Raw genomic sequence first — 17,818 nt, 5'->3', positions numbered from 1 at the left:
TCGGAAAATTATCAAAAGTGATTCCAAACCTTATCCTGTGGAGACAAAAAGTTTAAATGTTTTTTTAAAAAATAAAACTGATTTATTTCAATGAAGTTACGGAAATGATGAAGTTGAAGAGTTTGAAATTCTGATTATAGCGTGTAATGTACCCAGCAAGTGATGATCCAAATTTGATTTCTGTAGATTGTTCTAATCTCCAATATAACTGGAAATTGGGGTCTAATCGATTTCCAGAAAATCGTGTGAATGCATGACAAAGTAAAAAAAAAATAAGAATCAATGTTTTCAACAAGAAGACAATCACTTTTTTAGTATTTATATTTCCTAAACATTAATTAATTTTACTTAATACTAAAGATGTAATGTTTGCGGATGGTATTTATCTACAATACTTTTCAATTTCATATAAAATCACAAAATATACAGAGTATAGACACGTTTTTATTTTCCCCAATAAATTCTTCTTATCCGCTATTGATAAATCCTCAAATCGATAATCTCAGCGTAGTTAATTCATGATATTCTGTTCAAATACAGTTGCAAATTTGTGATCTTAAAAAAAAACGTAGATAAATAGCAGAAACAGTACGTGTCAATAAAAAACTAAATAAACCGAGTCAACGAATTAAAAAAATCGTAAGTATAAATGTCAAATTCGATTGTGTCGCTACTGTCGCCGGTCTAATATAAAAAAAAGATAAGGAACAAAGTATTTAAACCTAAATTCACAGTTGACTTTCTTAGAATTGTCAGATACAACTTGAACAATAAAAAAAATCAACTGGAATGTTTCGTCCTTTGAGTAATTAGCCAAAAGCTATGCATTTCATTACTGGAACGTAATTATTTACAATGATGATTCGGAAGTAGTTAAATCAACGAATCAATAACAAGTGAATTAATCCATATGTCCACTTTCTATTGGCTATCTATTTTTTTTCTCAATCATATTATTTGATTCTTCAATTTCTGTCAATCTACAATTAATTTTTTCCTGTTCTAAATTTCCCTCATCCCCAGACCAATCAACAGATTCGTCAACGTAAAACAATTCTTCCTTATACTCGTTACTTTCTTGCTCAAGTCTCTTTGTTGATTAACCTATTTGTCCCTAGTAATTTACGAGTAAATGTTGAGGTGCAATGAATTAAAATAATTTTGAGACTTATTTTCAGTGCATTTAAATTGTTATTCATTAGACCGTTCAAGGGGAGAGAGACTATGTGGAGTATGATTCAACGAATGAGATGAAGGATATTCGAATAAATATGTCCTACATCGAACCTAACGAATGTGTGTTTAAAAATTCTGTTGCCATCAGTTTGTAAATTTGCTTAGTAATTTTCAAAATTACCCTCTTCCCAAATCCACACTATGTACAGAGATATAGCTATGAGCAATGAGTGATTAACATACTACATCACCATGAAAAAAAAATTATAGAAAAAATCTGTAAAAATTAACAGAAAATTCGCTTAGATGTTCGATAAATTCTCTTAATCGAACAAATCAAAGGGAAAATCCAGACAATAGATAGAAAAATTACATATAAAAATCAGATTCTATTGAGTTATCACGTAAAAAATGTTCTCTTAAGCATTTTTATTAAAAAGAATACTTTAATGTGTCTTAAAACCCGATGGAATTTCCTAGAAAATTCTCCAGACATTCCTACAATCCTTTCTCTTCGTGACTTGTCTTTAAATTATCATCAATTAGAGGGTAATGTAACAAAATGGACAGCTTTTCCTTTTTTTGAATGTCAACTGCTCATTTATTTTTTAATGGAACGGCTAATTTTGTTTCCAGAACAAGATAACTATTTCCCGCTCTGATGGGCCCAGCCTGACGATTGACAAATTTATTTCTGAACTGTGAACATCAGGAAACAAAATCACAAGTGTCCATTTTATCACACCCTCTCCTACCATAATTCTATCAAAATAAACATGATAGAATCTAGAATGTCACCGCGCACACGGGGAGATATTCATGCGGATATCAGTCTCATGTAATTTATCCATTCCATTTTTTACATTAGAAAATACCTAATCCAGGACCATCCGTGGGCCAGCCCCTGTGAATATTCCGTGCGATGACAAATAACTCGTAACGAGTGCTATGAATATATCATTAATAATTCCAATATGTACGATGAATTTCAACGAGCCTCAAGCAAAATTCATCAGAAGCAAAAGACGAGTGAAGATAATTGAACAGAAATCTAACTTCCCGTCAGTAATTATTACAATTCAGACTGAAAATTTCTGTAATTAATCTCACTCATCACCGAAATATTTTCATTGTAGAATGAATAGAGCTCTATAGGTAGTAGATTTTAATCAGAGTAAAAATTTTTTCCACAACCGCATTAAGTCCCATTCATACAAAATTTTTTTTACATGAAATCACTCGTACACCCATAGCTGAATATTAATTTTCCTCGATGAGGTAACACGCGCTTAATGTGCCACATTCAAAGCCCCTTCACAACGATCTCCATTGATCATACGTAATGAAGATCAATGTTGATTATAATGTTCCTTATATCTGCACTTAAACTCAACTGTCACTGATGGATAATGATCTCAATTTTAATGACTGTCATAAAAATGAAAAAAAAAATATTACAATGTTTGTTAAATTGCACGAAACTAAATCAAACGATTACAACTATTTTCTATTGGCCACAAAGAGGCCAATTTGATATTTCACATTGTTCAGGCTTAATCACATTTATCAAGCGATTATTTATGGATACCCAGAACAATTGTTCGCTGGATTAATCTGCCTGTCGAGTATTTTTTTTCTTTCGGCATTGAAAAGGAAATATTATTTTCAACAACGCACCACTTTAAAAAACCATTTAGATATTCTTACGAATCACTGGAGGGAAATTATGTGTTGTACAGCTGAAATTCTATGTAGGAAGTGGGGACAAAGCCCTCGATGGGCTGTGACATTCTGCGGACACGCGTCCAACCGTCACCCTGATCCAGCTCGATCATGTAGAGCTCTTCACCATCGAACATTGGAATTGAGCCCTCACTCGTTGCTAAACGGCAGAAAAATAGAATTTTTCATTAAATTTGGATCCCGATAACTCTTGGTAAACGAAAGAGAGAATAATCTTGAATAGTTAATGGCATTATTTTCTGGAAAAGTAGAATTATAAATCGATGCATTTACTTTCAAGTGGATTTAATTTTTTAAATTCTCATGTTACGATTCTCTTCGTCTATTTTCATCCTGATTACTATCTTATTTACTGAGCAGAGGAATTAGAGCACAAGCAATTCATTCATACTAATGATAAATTGGGACATATGACTTTCATCTGCCATGTTGTTTTTTGCAATAAAAATTAATGCACACGATTTCTATAAAAAAAACTGAATTTGACAGAGAATAGGACACCAAGAAGTGGCTAACTGATGAAAAAAAAAATTACCATCGAATGGATAGAGCGCTCGACAGGTTCCTAGTGGTGGTGGTGCATCGACCTCGTCCGCATAATAATCCTCACCTCCGCTGCCGGGTAACGACGTTCTCGACGCACCAAGTCCAGATTCCGGGCTATTCGTGGAACTGTGCATGAGTACCGTAAAGCGAATACCTTGTCTATTTGCCTAACAATTGAACTACTTCTATTATCGGCATTATCAATCGGCAATCGATCGTATAATCGAATGATATGGCCAACACCAGGAGTCAATAGTCTCAACATATCAAACTGAAACCTGTTTCAGTGACATTAACTGAAAGAGGAATGACGTTAACTCACTCATGACTTGGCTGTGGAGTCCCTGGTGCACTCTTCTTATGCACTGGTTGATTGGCGTTGGCATTGCTAACGCTTGAATCTGATGCCGATCGTGACAGACTCTCTTCACCGCCTGAGTGACTCGATCTCCTCGAATTTGTTGATCGTGTCGTGGAACCGTTACTCGTTGGCTTTCTCGACGCTTGACTGGGACTTTAACATCAATAAATTTTTTTTTAGTTTTTATAATGTTTCAATGACATTTGTAACAATTTTTGGTGAAATAAAATTAACAGTTGAGGTTTTTTATGGATTGGAAAGAAAATTAATTCAATATCTTTCACAAAAATTAATTTTTACGTGTGATTATTGCAAATATGCATAACATATGTCATATATGGGATCCTAACGTCAGAACGTAGTATAAATATCCCCAACAGACTTTCTTAGAAGAGTTGAAACAAACAGAACTGCGAAAACTCAAACTCCTGGGGAGAATTAGCACACAGTTGAGAGTAACCGAATCACTTCTGTATCTCTAATCCAACAAATTACGATTACTGATGTCTCATTTCTATGAAACCAAATAATATGTAAAGCCTTCGGGCAATGGGCAGTTACATCTTGTAACGAATCACGTTAAAAATATAATCTATCGGGTGAAAATAATCTAGAAAGAATGCCATAACAAAAAAGAAAAAAGAAATTTTAAAGAAGTTATCCCCTTGAAATGATCTGTTTTGTAGAAATGAAAAGAGTTCATTGGACAAAGATATATACAGTTCAATATAATTCATTTAAGCAAAAGTTCAGTCTCTCGTGACGCTTCATAGAACGAATTTATTTACTCGAAAGACAAAAAAGTCTCACGAAAGCAATTATTTGGTATATAATTTTTAGCCTCATTAATTTTTCCTCTCAGTGTGTTTAGAGAGTAATTTAATTGCTGAAGAACTGACACTATTTTGTTTTTTATGGAAAGACTAATTTTTTTGTTTATGTCTGATGTAAAAAAAATATATAATATTTCGTATTACATCGAATTCAATACGGTGCCGTTCTGAACTATTTCACCGTTGCACTACTGAATTATTCCTTCCATTTACAAATTCCTCAACAAAAATCAAGTCACCGATGACGTGATGAATCGCGATGAGTCAATTTACTCCAATCTCATCCTTCCCCAGAATCTCTGAGAATACAAGGAATGTATTCTCGTTGGAATACATCCCAACGGGTTCAACCCAAAGTCAGTGAATTGGAAATTCTCACGGCAAGAGAACACTGACGGAGAACCAATGAATAAATAAATAACAAGATATCCTCAGAGATTTATGTTCTTACGCATTTTGTTCGTGAATTTGGACCTTGATAAATCTAATTGAATCACGTAAATGGCAGTTAATAAATAAATAAAATGGGTTACCTTGAGAGTCCAGCGCCTGCTTTTATGGCTTCCTCGAGATATCCCTGAAACTTGGTCAACTCGCCACCCAGTTTGTCGAGTTTATGGCTCGATTGATTTAATTGGCCTTCTATACTCATAGGATCACCGAGGGCTGGATTGTGTTCATATGCACCTTTCATCTTCATCAGTCCATCTCTCGCTGCTGTTTCCTGCTGTATTTTCGCCTGAATATCGTCTAATCGCTGTTGCAACCGTTTTTTCCTCTGATTTGGAGGCAAATCACTGCAATCCTCCTTCACACCGTCACCATAGCCAGGCACATTGTTCTGAAATTATTAATTTTCATCAGATTTTCATTTATTCCTCAAACTATTGGAGCACACACATCAAAATATTCGAGAGCCACGAGAAACAGGTGATTATGACATTGTTAAGACGCTGTGACATTTTTTATTTTGTGATTTAATGTAGAGACATTGAAAGATTAAGTGTAAATGAATTGATGAAAAAGCTTGATACAATAAAAATAATGAACTCTGAATCGAATTGAGGGAACGTAAAGAGTCGAACAATTATTTTCACGATTATGAAATTATTTCAAGAATGATTTATTCTGGGAAAGATGTTGGACAGTCTTTTTTTGATTGTTAAACTATAGGGCGAAAATATTCACATTGAAATATTCATTTGTGAGATATTTTACGAACAGAAGTTTAGTTCCATCAGTTCAATGCAGATTTAACAAACGAAAGCACTCCTAACGAAAAAAATAATGACAAAAAGACAGACAGACCTTCAAAGCTATGCACACCTCGATCAACTTCTGCCGTTTTATAATTTTTGCATGAAACAAATCACAAAAGCCATATCACTTTCCATTGATAACATTATCAACATTTGTTAGTAGGCAAAACACAAGAATTTTTGGCTTTGCGATTCATATTTCACAAGCAGAAACAAAAATTTATTAGCACTTTCGGGAAGCAAAGTACTTACAAAAGAAAATAAATTCCCCCATTTTATTGTTGATGGATTTGTTGTAAACAAACGTCAGGTAGATCGACCCAACCACCGAATTTTCAAATATATAAAAAAGATAAACAAAAACATATGTTTTTATTATTGCGAGAGACATCAGCGAAATTGTTCACAATGACGAATATATTTTAATAGTGAAGTGCATAAACCCAATGAATTGGATGTCCATGAGAGATTAGTAATTAGAGATATTTATTGAAATTACCTCGAGACTATATTCGAACGAAATTTTACTGTGAAGTGGCAAAATAGAATAGAATTCTACGAGTATAATTTCCAATATAACATTGATTTTCAAATTGTAACAAATAAAATTGGTAATCATCGCATCATGAGAGAATGATTATCGAAAATTCTTAGAAGAATATATCAACATCCGCTAGTCATTCATAGTTTGAATAATACCATAATTGAAACGACATAATAGACCAAATGGCTCCCTTACGCTTCGCCAACGACTTCACTCATTTTGGACTTAAATCCACTCATCCTATTGTGCCACTTCGTAGTAGATTCAATATTAGTAGGGTGATATATTGTGACAAAGCCAAGGAAGTGTATAATAAAAAAATCGGGAACTTGTAAAATATCAGCTTAATTTTTACAGTTAGTTAATTTTATATGTCAAAATTTATCGACAAACCCACTCTTTCTCTGAGAAATCCTATTAAGTTTCTATTGGAACTCTGTAAGAATGTAATTCAATTTAAATTCTATGAAAATCGTAGTAAATCATTCTTTCATTTTTTTTGCTCTCGTTGGAATTGTCAAAAAAAAAATTAAAGAGCTTATAGAATTGCTCAGAGACGCGTCAGATTTTTCTGTGAAATTTGTTGTTGTCAGAAACACGAAAATAATGAATGATAACAGACATATGCGTCATGTTTCTTTGACACTGCAGTGGAGAAATCTTTAGACAAATAATCGCAGTGATATCACAGCTTATCGCGTTAGTATCTTCGCCTCTTCTGATATGGGAGTGCGGTAAAATATCACTGAAAGTGTAACAATTATTCCTCAAAGCAGTTGTAGGTTCCTATTATAATTAATTACCATATTCTCATGGCACCGATTTCAGGAAATAACGTTAAGGATTAAAAAATTGAAGTGAATAAGGTCCGAAGTAGAGTTTGTATTTATAAATTGGAATTTTAGTGATGACATGGACAACCGACTAATTTAATTACCGTGTGAACTAAAAATTGATCAGCAATCGCATCAACAAACATTGACTTTCAGAAATTCACACTCTAACGATAGCTTAGAAGAAATTGTCTCGCAATTACGATTACAAAGTTATTCAGTGAGCGTTATAACTAAAACACGACCGAATCGACTAATCTAATACGAGAATTAAAAAAACACGAAATTTTGAAATACATGATTATCATCATTGTTATGAGAAATTCATCAAAAAAATAAATATCGACCCCACAGAGAATCGGTCGTGATGAAAGGGCATCTACACTGCTAATGAGTGGCACTAATGAGTGAACATAAAGACTGATGACAAGTATTTATGGATATAAACGCTGAATCCAGATAACAAATGATGAAAAAATATTTTAATTACCTTATTACTGCTGAAAATTCCGAATATTCCGACCCTCTTCTTGATTTTTCCACCAGAAACTGTACCTTTGACGGTCAAATGATTGTGTATCGGTTGCATTGCAAGCTGTGATAATTGTGTATTGCTGTCGTATGTCTTAGCATCAGATAGATCCTCAAATGGAAAATCACCAGGTGGTGTGAAACCACTCTTGTACCGTTCAATCACCAGCATCGTATCCTCCTTCTCATTAATTTCATTAGCCGCCCTCTCAATTCCATCCAAACATTTGGCAATTATCGGTGCCACTGCTCGTTCTATGTCCGCTGATTTTAGCATGTAATTCCTCATGTTCTTTATTCTTTTCTCATCCAATTCCTGGAACAATCAAAATAAAAAAACCGACCGGTGAATGAATGAGCGAAAGACAGAATAGTATTCATTGATAATGAATCATCGTAACTTCAGTGTTATTCAGATAAGATAAGATCGACGTGCCAAATCAATTATAAGGGGATTATCGTGTAGGTACTTATTTAATGTCTGATGTTAAAGATACTTCTTCCAAAATAGAAACGCTAACAAAAATCTCGTTTTGATCGATGTAATACCCTTATACATAATGATTTTAACTTCGTCTAGATTAAATCTTTCAGTGATCTATTTAAGTTGTCGTCATTAACTCCTCTTTAGACAAGATCTAGTTTACGTACACCGTTCGTCATCTAGGGCGATATCGTCGTTGACCATAATAAAGTTACATTACCGTCGCGATTTTTATGAAAAATAATTGAATATGTAATTTAAATATGACATAAACTTTTGCAACTTTTTTAGCTGAATAAACCAAAGAGTTTCAATATTTTGGGCAAAAAAATAGCAAACTGCTTTAGGATATTAACAGAACTTCCCAATGCAGAATCTGTAGATTCTAAATTTATTTTATTTTTGACGTCGAATAAAAATTCACAATTTGCATATTTGTAAAAAACTGTTCTTTTAATTTTATCAAAGTGACTGTAACTATCGTCAAATATCCCTCAATAGAATTATTTCAACCATCAAAAGTGAACATCCTCAAAAGACCGAGGGATTTTCCTATCAAAAATATCACTTGATAGCTCCCCCCCAAAGTGACTCATTACCAAGATAACTCTATAATTACTCAGATATGACATGTCAATCGAACCAGCCCACGATTCCCCCCAACAGCCAATTCCAACAAACCCACAAAAGCTTTACCTGCAAATGTTTAAAAACTTCTGGCATCGCAGTGTGATAATGAAGCCTCTGGAGTTCATTAGTTTTCTGTAGTTGATTCGCGTATTCCGTTTTTGCCTCCTCACTCTGTTGTGTTTTCAACGTCTTATTCATTCGCTGCTTCTCCACCTAAACACAATAATTACCTCATTACCATAATTCTCAAACCCATTGAGACACTCCCCTCAATTAAAACTTGACAGAATTTTTTTTTTACACTAATGAAAAAAAATGCATTGTCACTGATAAATGAATAAACCACGTACTTCTGCTCTCGACAAGTGCAGATCAGCGTCTGCCCTTTGAAAATTCTCAATTGCCCTCTCCGCTTCACGAAATGCTTTCTCATACGCTTTTCTAGCTCGCTCTAAGTTACCAATTTGCGTTGTCAATGATGTCATTAATCTTGCACCCTCCTGAAGATGTTTTTTTCGATCTTCCTTGAAATCTTTAACTAGTAAATTCAGCTCACGAAGAACATTCGCCTGGAGATTCTCCGCTATAACTTCCCTCTGTCCTGCTTGATCATTTACCTCATTCAGTTCTAATTTGAATGCTTTACACGGACTGTACCTGAAAGAATGGAGAATGAAAAGAATTATAGATTTATGATTTCGTGAAGACGTCATTCCTGTGGAATTCAGGGGCCCTCAGAGCATCCCACGCATTTCAGATCGTAACTGTCGAAAGTTTGCTTCTTATATTATTTGAGACATCTCAATAGTGTTGGTATTTAATATAAAAGGGGCCAATTGCATATTTTCATAATTATTTTTTAAACGAATAGACTTTGACTTTTAAGTAAATGGCTATTGGATTTCAGAGAATTGAGAATTTTTTCAAATTAATCTTTGTGCGAATTAATTCTATGCAAAAAAAAAAAAATATTGACTTGTATTCAACAACGAGATGATGGTTGAGGGGAGAGACCGCCCGCGGGAATATCGTTATTATTATTCTGTTAGAAAATTACTCTTTTAATTACTCATTTCTTAATTAATTTCTTTTAAATTATTCATTTTTCAATGTAATGGATTTTTATGGAATTGAGGAGCACTCAGAAATCAACATCTGTGTAATACTGATATGAAAAAATATTATTCTGCTTTCAAAATAAAATGTTTGACACGTTTGCAGAAATAGAATTGGCATTATTCTAGTTAAAAATTATTTACTAAACTCACTGCATTAGAAAGTCTAAACGAAAAACTGTTGTTCTTTTTTACGCATAAAACGAACATTTTCCCGGGGGAAAATACGTTTTACAGTATAGAATAATGAATAGGTAGTGCTAGAAATGGGAGTCCCCGAGTGTACAGAGAATAACAAATTTTTTTGATCAACTGAATCTATTTTGAAACGTTCATCGTTTATCGCGAACACTCTTCAAATGTTCAAGATGACAGCTTTTATTGCCCAGAATTTATAAGATGTTTTTACGGTAAATCAAGACTTGTTTTTCAACTCAAGAATGAACAAAAGTTCAAAGAAATAAATTGACAATGAGAAGAAGGATTTGAAATTAATTGATCCAATGAGTGATCATGCACAATGACGCCTGATTTTTAACCGTAAAGCTAAAGAAACTTCTGATGTTTTCAGATGACATTGAATGTTTCAGAAGTTCGCAAATGACATGTGAGAATTTCTTGGAATGATTTTCTTCACTGGAGAAATCTTAATTAGTGCGGTCAACCAACATATATCTAGATACATGTAGACATATATCTAGTTTAAATGGACAATATCGCTGCTGTAGATAGAACCCGGGGCTGGTGATAAGGACATTTATCACCTTATTGAATAAAATTAAACATGTTTGGATGAATGAAAAACGACGCGGTATGACCTTTCTCCGCTTACGGTACCAAAATAGTTGGAGATAGTCAGAAAATGAGTAGAATCTAAATAGTAGACCATCAATATTCTTATAAAAATCTTCAGAAGGTATCTGCCGATGTTGATAGTTCAGGAATTACGAGATGTTTCGAAAGTTTCACGTGAAAAATTTCCATCTTTTAAATTTCTCATTTTTATCGACTTATATTTCAGTGTAATAGTCAATCAATAAACAGTTGTATCTTTTTTTTAATTAAATACAAGTATTCTATGACCGAAGGTAATTCCCAACCGCAGTAACAATTTTCCGACGTGTTTAATTTCCCAGTTTCATTATCGAGCGAGAATCTCGTAAAAGTGGCAACTGCACCTGGCTAGAGGGTTTCCCTCAGGGTGGGGTATGTCTGGGGCTCATGGCAAATGCGATGCAGAAGGTGTTGGGGGTGGAATAGAGACAGACGGAAAAATGCGAGGAGGATACGAGTGAAACAATCAATCAATCAATTTTTCGAAAAAGACTTATTCTCTCGGAGATGTCTGAATAATTCAGTAATTAGTATCAACAAATAGGGCTCATTAATCAATTATTATGAATTTGTTTCATTAATCTGTGAACAAGGTTTTTTTCTGATAGTTTGAGTTAATATTTCCGTGTCAGACAGGTGACTGATCCTCTAATTCGTACATTACGATGTTCAACAGATTCCCTAAATAGTTCTTTGGAGATAATTCATGATCATTAGATTGTTATCTCTAATGCAACAGTCCTATTTTTAACAACAAGAGGCGAGTGAAAAGGGAAAGAAAAAAAACCGGTGCTAAATGCTTCGAACTCTGCGGCAACTTTCCCAATAGCTTTCACCTAGTTATCAAATATTGTCGTTATTTTTAACTTACTGGTAGTCCTCCTCCTCCTTTTTCTTCGGTTGGTAATTTTTCACTAGCCTTCTGTAACATTAGAAAATTGAACGAAATTATTATTATTTTTTCAAAGATAAGAAATGTTATTTTGCCAAAACAATTGTAGTTTATTTTACAAAATCATCGTGAGTTAAATGGGAGATTTCTCTGGTATTTTGAATTCATTAAATAAAAAGTGTGCACGTGTGGTAAAAAAAATCCTTTAGATTCCTTTCAATTATCTTTTGGCCAATTTTATATAAGAATCTCCCAAATTATTCGCGTGTTTATTCATTAGGGTGTATGAACCGAAGAATTTCGATAACAAGTGCTGGAACAGATAAATAAAATTCTATGATTCTGTTCATGAAATCGTCTCGTCTATGATATACCACGTGGACTACCCATAACCATTTATTTTCTGAATAGTTAATGAAAACGATTAAATACAAACTAGAGATAACCAATTGAAAACAAACTATTTTAATTCGAATATTCCATTCGTTTTTTCCTAAACTCATTAAAATTTTGTTTACCTCAAATTTCCAGCATACTCCACTTCAATTTTACACCGATCCCGTATGAAATGTCCATACCTCTCCAAAAAATCTATCCCCTTTTGCGTATGCAGGGATAGATTGTCGTACTGATCCTGAAAAAAAGGAAAAAAAAATGAATCAACGTTTACTTAGGAAATTTCCCCAGAAAGAACAGGGTTTTGGGAATAGTCGAACGCATTAAATATCAACCTCCTGTTTTCTCCCGCATACTTCTGTTATCATAACGGGAAGTAGGTGATTGCAACGCTTATCGAACAGATACAAACGATACACTAGTTTTTTTTTTTTTGTATATTCTCAAATCACCAATGTATCATTTTTCCCATTTACAAAGGAGTAAATAAAATGAATGATGTTGAAATAAAAGAGGAATTGCAGGGTCAAATGTTGTTTGCTGAAAAACCGGTTCACGCCGAATACGGAGTTACTACAAATGTGGCATCAGTAATGGTGAGGAAGGGGCTGAACGGGGGAGAGGAATAAGTGTCTTTACCATAAAAGTTCAACGGCTGATATACAGAATAAAATGCTACTGGACTCTGCTATTCAGACGCAATGCAGTCAATGACAAATCCCATTGACCTTGTCACATGTATTCTCAATTAAGCATTTAAAAGGGGGCAAAAAATTCCCATGCTCTCGATCCCCAATGTAAGCCCAACCGTTCAACATTTTGAGGAAATCCTAGTGCTTTTGCTATTTTTTATCCCCAGGTCCTCTTCTAGTTTTACATTTAAATCCCATTTGACCCTAATTTTCCAAAATCATTTTGGCGATGATGAACTCTGCAGATCTTTGCAGAATTAAAATTGTGACATTGAACCGTTAGATAACATTTTTTTGTTGAGCAAACTGTGCGGAAAAAGATTTTTTTTCCTCGTGAGATTAAATCACTCGCTTTCGGATCGGGTCATAAACCTCCCGTTTTATCATTAAAAGTCACAGAAAGACTGGTTTTAGGGGAATATTGATAAAATAATTAAAAACAGCAGTTTTGAAAAGTACAATTATTTTCTATGACAACTTTCCCATTCCTTATTTTTTAATTTTCTCCCCCGAATTATTGAAGAATTGACTCATTGAAAATGATTAAATTTAATTCGTTATTCAATTATATTATAATCTATTTTTAATTTCGACTAAGGGGTGGAATACTTGAGCACCCCTAATTAATCATGAAATAAAACAATGACGAACGTGAGAGAGGAAGACTGCTTCGTTTAAAAAGAACACGTGTCCGATAATTGTAATCTCAGTTAATAATAAAGAATATTAATAGAAAATGACATGCATGCAGGCTTATCGTCATCTTGACACGTGAATTCTTCAAGATTTCTTTCCTCCCTGAACTCTGTACTGAGAATCACCGAGGGAAAAAAAAATAATGAATGAAGAATGAAAATTTTTCCCATATTACAAACGAAAGTGGAGGCTCGTCATTTCGTTACACACATGTGTACGTCTATGTTTTTAGTGAACTCTCAAGTGCACAGTATGAGTCACGTAATCGAGTCGGCGAGGGCGCCTCACCCTCATTTCCTATCGATCCCCCACAATATCTTTCTTTGTATTAAGGGTATGAGTAATGTCACATGCTTTATTTGAAAAAAAATTTTAATGACTTTGATTCTCGCTGTTTGATCGATTCATTTTTTTTTTCATCTCCAATGGAAGCATTGTATTTGTTAAATAAAAAAATTTCAATTTCTCGATGACAGGACAATTAATTTTAAGCGCTGGGGTTCGATTACTCTATTTCTAGACCACCGGTGGTTCTTCAACGATAAACAGAAGAGTAATTTTTTGAAGTAAGTGGGAAACCGACTAAAGATATTATTTTCAGTGCTATCTTGACAGAATTCGATGACAAGATTGATTGCATTATGGCCTGTTAGGAGGAATTCATTCAGTTTTGGGAAATTACTAAAAAAAATCAATGTCGGCGCAGTGTCGGCAGAACGTCGTCAATGTCGGCACAACGTCGGCCGTCAACATCGTCAATGTCAATGTAAGGTTCGTTGTGTACACCAATGAATCATTGAATGAATCAACAAATGAAGTTTAAAATACGTCGCGGGCAAATGGCTAATTTACAGCTAAATATATGAACAATGTTGCGAGAAAAGCACTTGAATCGCAACTTTTTGGTTCAGATTTCTTTCTCATCAGCAACGTTCAACGTTTCATTTTTCCTCTAACTCATTTCACCGAGACAGCATTGCATTCGTGTATATGACATAAGAAAAAAAATAAAACGGCATTATACGTTCGTACAATGTTATGTCTGTTGTAATTGCGCAATTTCAGAATTATGTCGAGTCGTTTTGTGAGTGGTACTACGAAATCTGGTGAAAATGTAGGCGAGAATGAGCCGCGTGGGTGCAAAATACCTGATTTCATTTCTATCGCAAAGTAATTCACAAAATTGTGGTGAAAAAATTTTTTCAGATGCTGAATCAAGTGATTGTGATGTTAATTGACAATTGTATGGTGATGATAGTGTGGTGTAACACCTGCGTAATCACTCATGTATGAAATTTACTACGGTAAAGTGGCCTTTTCGACAGCTATGTCTGGTGTGTCGCATCAACGAGACGTCACAAATCAACTGTACTATTTGAGTACAGAAGAATACATTCACGTGATGTTTGAGAAAAAAAAAAAACGTTCTAGACAGTTTAACTGGGGAAAATGAAAAAGAAATAAACAAGTGGAAATGCGAGTATACATCCGTTCCAAAGGGAAACAAATTTCGACATGAAAACCAGGAACTATTGTAATTTTATAATTATATTCAACTGTGAATAAATAAAAAGGATGTTGGTGAGAATATTTTGTGGGAGATTTGGATTACGTATCCATCCGATAATTTCACAGTATAAAAACGGTTTTTTGAAGAGTTATTTCATAAATTGGAAATGGATTTAAATTGAAAACTAACAATTAATATTAAGGATTTTGTTTGTTTATTTTTATATATTTATGCTACTTTTAATCGACTTATAGTTTGAGAACTACGTCAACTCCAATCATTTGACCGAATTCAAATATTTAACTTAATAAATAATCTTGCAGAGGATTTATACTCCGATTGGTAATTACTCTAGCGATTAATTGCAAAAATCAAAAGAATGGTGAAGAGCATTATTGCAAATGTGTAGGAGAGACTGGAGTGATATGGACAGTCGGTTTTTTTTGTCAGGTTAATAAGGATTTGAACTGTCGATGAAGCCGTACAATTGATAAAGTGATTTCTGAGTTATGAACCGTTAAAAGAATTGAAGTTGTCCGTTTTGCTCCACCGTCTCCCGGGAGTATTCGATGATTGAGAGAAATATGCAACAACCAGGCAAATGATTCGGCTGTTTAAAATTTCCACGTGAGAAAAAATATTTAAAAACCTAATTATCTTGAAAAGTTCTGTTCTCCAGACTAGTAGAAATTCTCTCCGACATCTCAAAAATCTATTGCTATTCCATTTATATCTCATTGAAAATTATATTCATCTCTTCCATCATTCTATATAAAAAAATCCATAAATGTTTTTTTGTCACTCATCGTCTCTACATTTTTTGTGAAGAATTATTAGGTACGGATTTTCTACTGTTATTTTCCCTAGATTTCCTGCCAATAAACGATTGAAATCACTGAGAGAAATCGTAAAAAATCATGGCCAATAATAATGTCTACTAAGAAATCAAAACTCTATTGACTTCTAGTAAATGTTTCTTCGAAAAAAGATAATTTTAGTTTGTACATCTCCATGTAACGCAAGGAAATAAACAAATGTATTTGACAGAATCCCACGAGCACTACGACACACCTAAGTCTATTCGCTTTACTCGCATACCATATTATCTATTTTATCCTTGAACCATCAACTCACATTCCTCCATTCCAACTTTTATCAACATGAAAAAAAAACTGTAGCGAACTGCTAAACCCCTTCACAACTCTTATAACTATCAATCACATTTTCATTGATATCTCGAAGTCTAAGGAAGACAGTAAAATTTTTTTAGGACCATTTTTACACACATCCTTAATCCACCCTACAAAAAACGTACTGGCGAACATTGTCGTAATTGTCCTACATTCGAACATATTCTTTGTAAACTCGGTTAAGGGAAGTTATTGTCGATATCACGTCGATTCTCGAGTTTTTTAATAAATTCCCGATAAACGATTGGCAAAATTAACATGAAAAAATCTACAAAAATCACGAAAAATTAATATATATCAACAGTAACTCCTTAAAGACACAATTCACCGAAATTATTTAATCCCTGAGCACCTAACATGATGCCTCAAATTTAAAACGTAGAATCGTTCTGTCATTTTCGCAAAACTCAACCGCATTCCTGTTTGTTCCTCCCAAATTTCCCGTTTCCTTCCCCCTCCTCCAAGATAGCAAAATTGACAGTACAATAACAGAGAGTGAAATATGAAAATAGTTTTCCAGAAAAGTGTCCCACAATGCGGTAAAGGAGGGTGATGCACAAAAGGTAAAAGAACTTGCGGGGTTTAAAAATAGAGTGCACCTTAATAAACGGACAGTTGAATCGAATAATTTCAATGTAGTTCAATTCAATGGTATAAAGGATGTAGTTGTACTGTCTGAAGACCCTAGTAGTAATGATCATGACAATAATTAGTGGTAAATGGGGATTATTATTGAAAATGGGTGGGGGAAGGGAGGGGGGAGGAGGATATCATGGGCACAGAGGTGAGTGCCTGGGGGAAAAGGTGAGGCGAGATGGTGGATTTGCGATGTCTTGCCTGGGGCTCATTCAGAACGGGTTTTTTCAGCGGCTAAATCGGTGAAATGCCCGAAATATTGAGAGATAACAATTTTTTAGTGGATCGAAAAAAAATTAGTGGTGATGGCTTGTATTGAAGGGCGGTCGAGTTGTCCGGGTGAGTCATTGGTACTTGTGGCGATGGGGGGAGGAATGATGTAGATGTAGTTTATCCAGGTATGTCGAGATGTGGAGGACAAGTGGATGTACAACGTACCCAAAGTTCACTACCCCAACTCATTATTGCAACTGGATAGAGAGAAAAATCCTGTATTGTCGGCGAAGTAACGCTAGAAAATTCAAAATACACTAGTCACTTCACATATGTTCAATGTATTAACTCACTCGTCACAATACAAACTCTGGCACTTTATCCGTTTTAATGGAAAATTGGTGATATTCATGAGAGAAATAATAAAAAATAAGGTGGAATTTTTTGTTCTTCCCCCCTTCACGCGTCAGAACACCGCGCACATTGACGGAAATACACCGACAACATGTCCGCCTTGTGACCGTGTAGAGACCGTGTAACCACTGACTGGCCCTTCTTGTACCCACACCCAAAGTCTGGCCCGATGGGGAGAAACGGGAGAAACATACCGAAGGCCACTGCTTCAAGATTTTCGCGAAACGCCCGGAATTCGGACGGAGCGACATCTCACTGAGGTATTTTTAAGGTTATGTTACCCCCCGCCA

The 17,818-nt window shown here is 34.5% G+C and overlaps 1 protein-coding gene across 5 annotated transcripts; it reads right to left on the bottom strand.

The window, feature by feature from the left end:
- Positions 1-303: 303 nt before the first annotated feature.
- LOC135160943 (formin-binding protein 1-like) lies at positions 304-17,707 on the bottom strand. 5 transcript variants are annotated; one of them, XM_064118116.1, is made up of 11 exons: positions 17,340-17,707; positions 12,300-12,415; positions 11,761-11,811; positions 9,291-9,597; positions 9,007-9,153; positions 7,786-8,142; positions 5,968-5,997; positions 5,193-5,500; positions 3,788-3,979; positions 3,455-3,591; positions 304-3,058 (listed from the first exon to the last, which is right to left on the bottom strand). In XM_064118116.1, exons 1-11 carry the CDS (start codon positions 17,361-17,363, stop codon positions 2,901-2,903), a joined length of 1,827 nt encoding a protein of 608 aa, XP_063974186.1. In that variant the 5' UTR covers positions 17,364-17,707; the 3' UTR covers positions 304-2,900. The 5 variants fall into 5 exon arrangements, with proteins under 5 accessions (XP_063974186.1, XP_063974188.1, XP_063974189.1 ...); XM_064118118.1 differs by having other exon boundaries at positions 5,968-5,994; XM_064118119.1 differs by having other exon boundaries at positions 3,455-3,579; positions 17,340-17,703.
- Positions 17,708-17,818: the final 111 nt, after the last annotated feature.

The sequence above is a fragment of the Diachasmimorpha longicaudata genome, chromosome 3 (genome assembly GCF_034640455.1).
Source record: "Diachasmimorpha longicaudata isolate KC_UGA_2023 chromosome 3, iyDiaLong2, whole genome shotgun sequence".
Taxonomy (NCBI): domain Eukaryota; kingdom Metazoa; phylum Arthropoda; class Insecta; order Hymenoptera; family Braconidae; genus Diachasmimorpha; species Diachasmimorpha longicaudata.
Note: the sequence above shows the minus strand (reverse complement) of the source record. Positions and strands in the feature narration are given on the sequence as shown.

Coding starts and splice junctions, on each gene's coding strand:
- LOC135160943 (XM_064118116.1), bottom strand. CDS start 17,363: ATGAGTTGGGGTAGTGAACTTTGG. Junction 11,812..12,299: donor GAGTATGCTGGAAATTTGAG/GTAAACAAAATT, acceptor CTAATGTTACAG/AAGGCTAGTGAAAAATTACC. Junction 3,592..3,787: donor ACTCCACAGCCAAGTCATGA/GTGAGTTAACGT, acceptor ACTCATGCACAG/TTCCACGAATAGCCCGGAAT.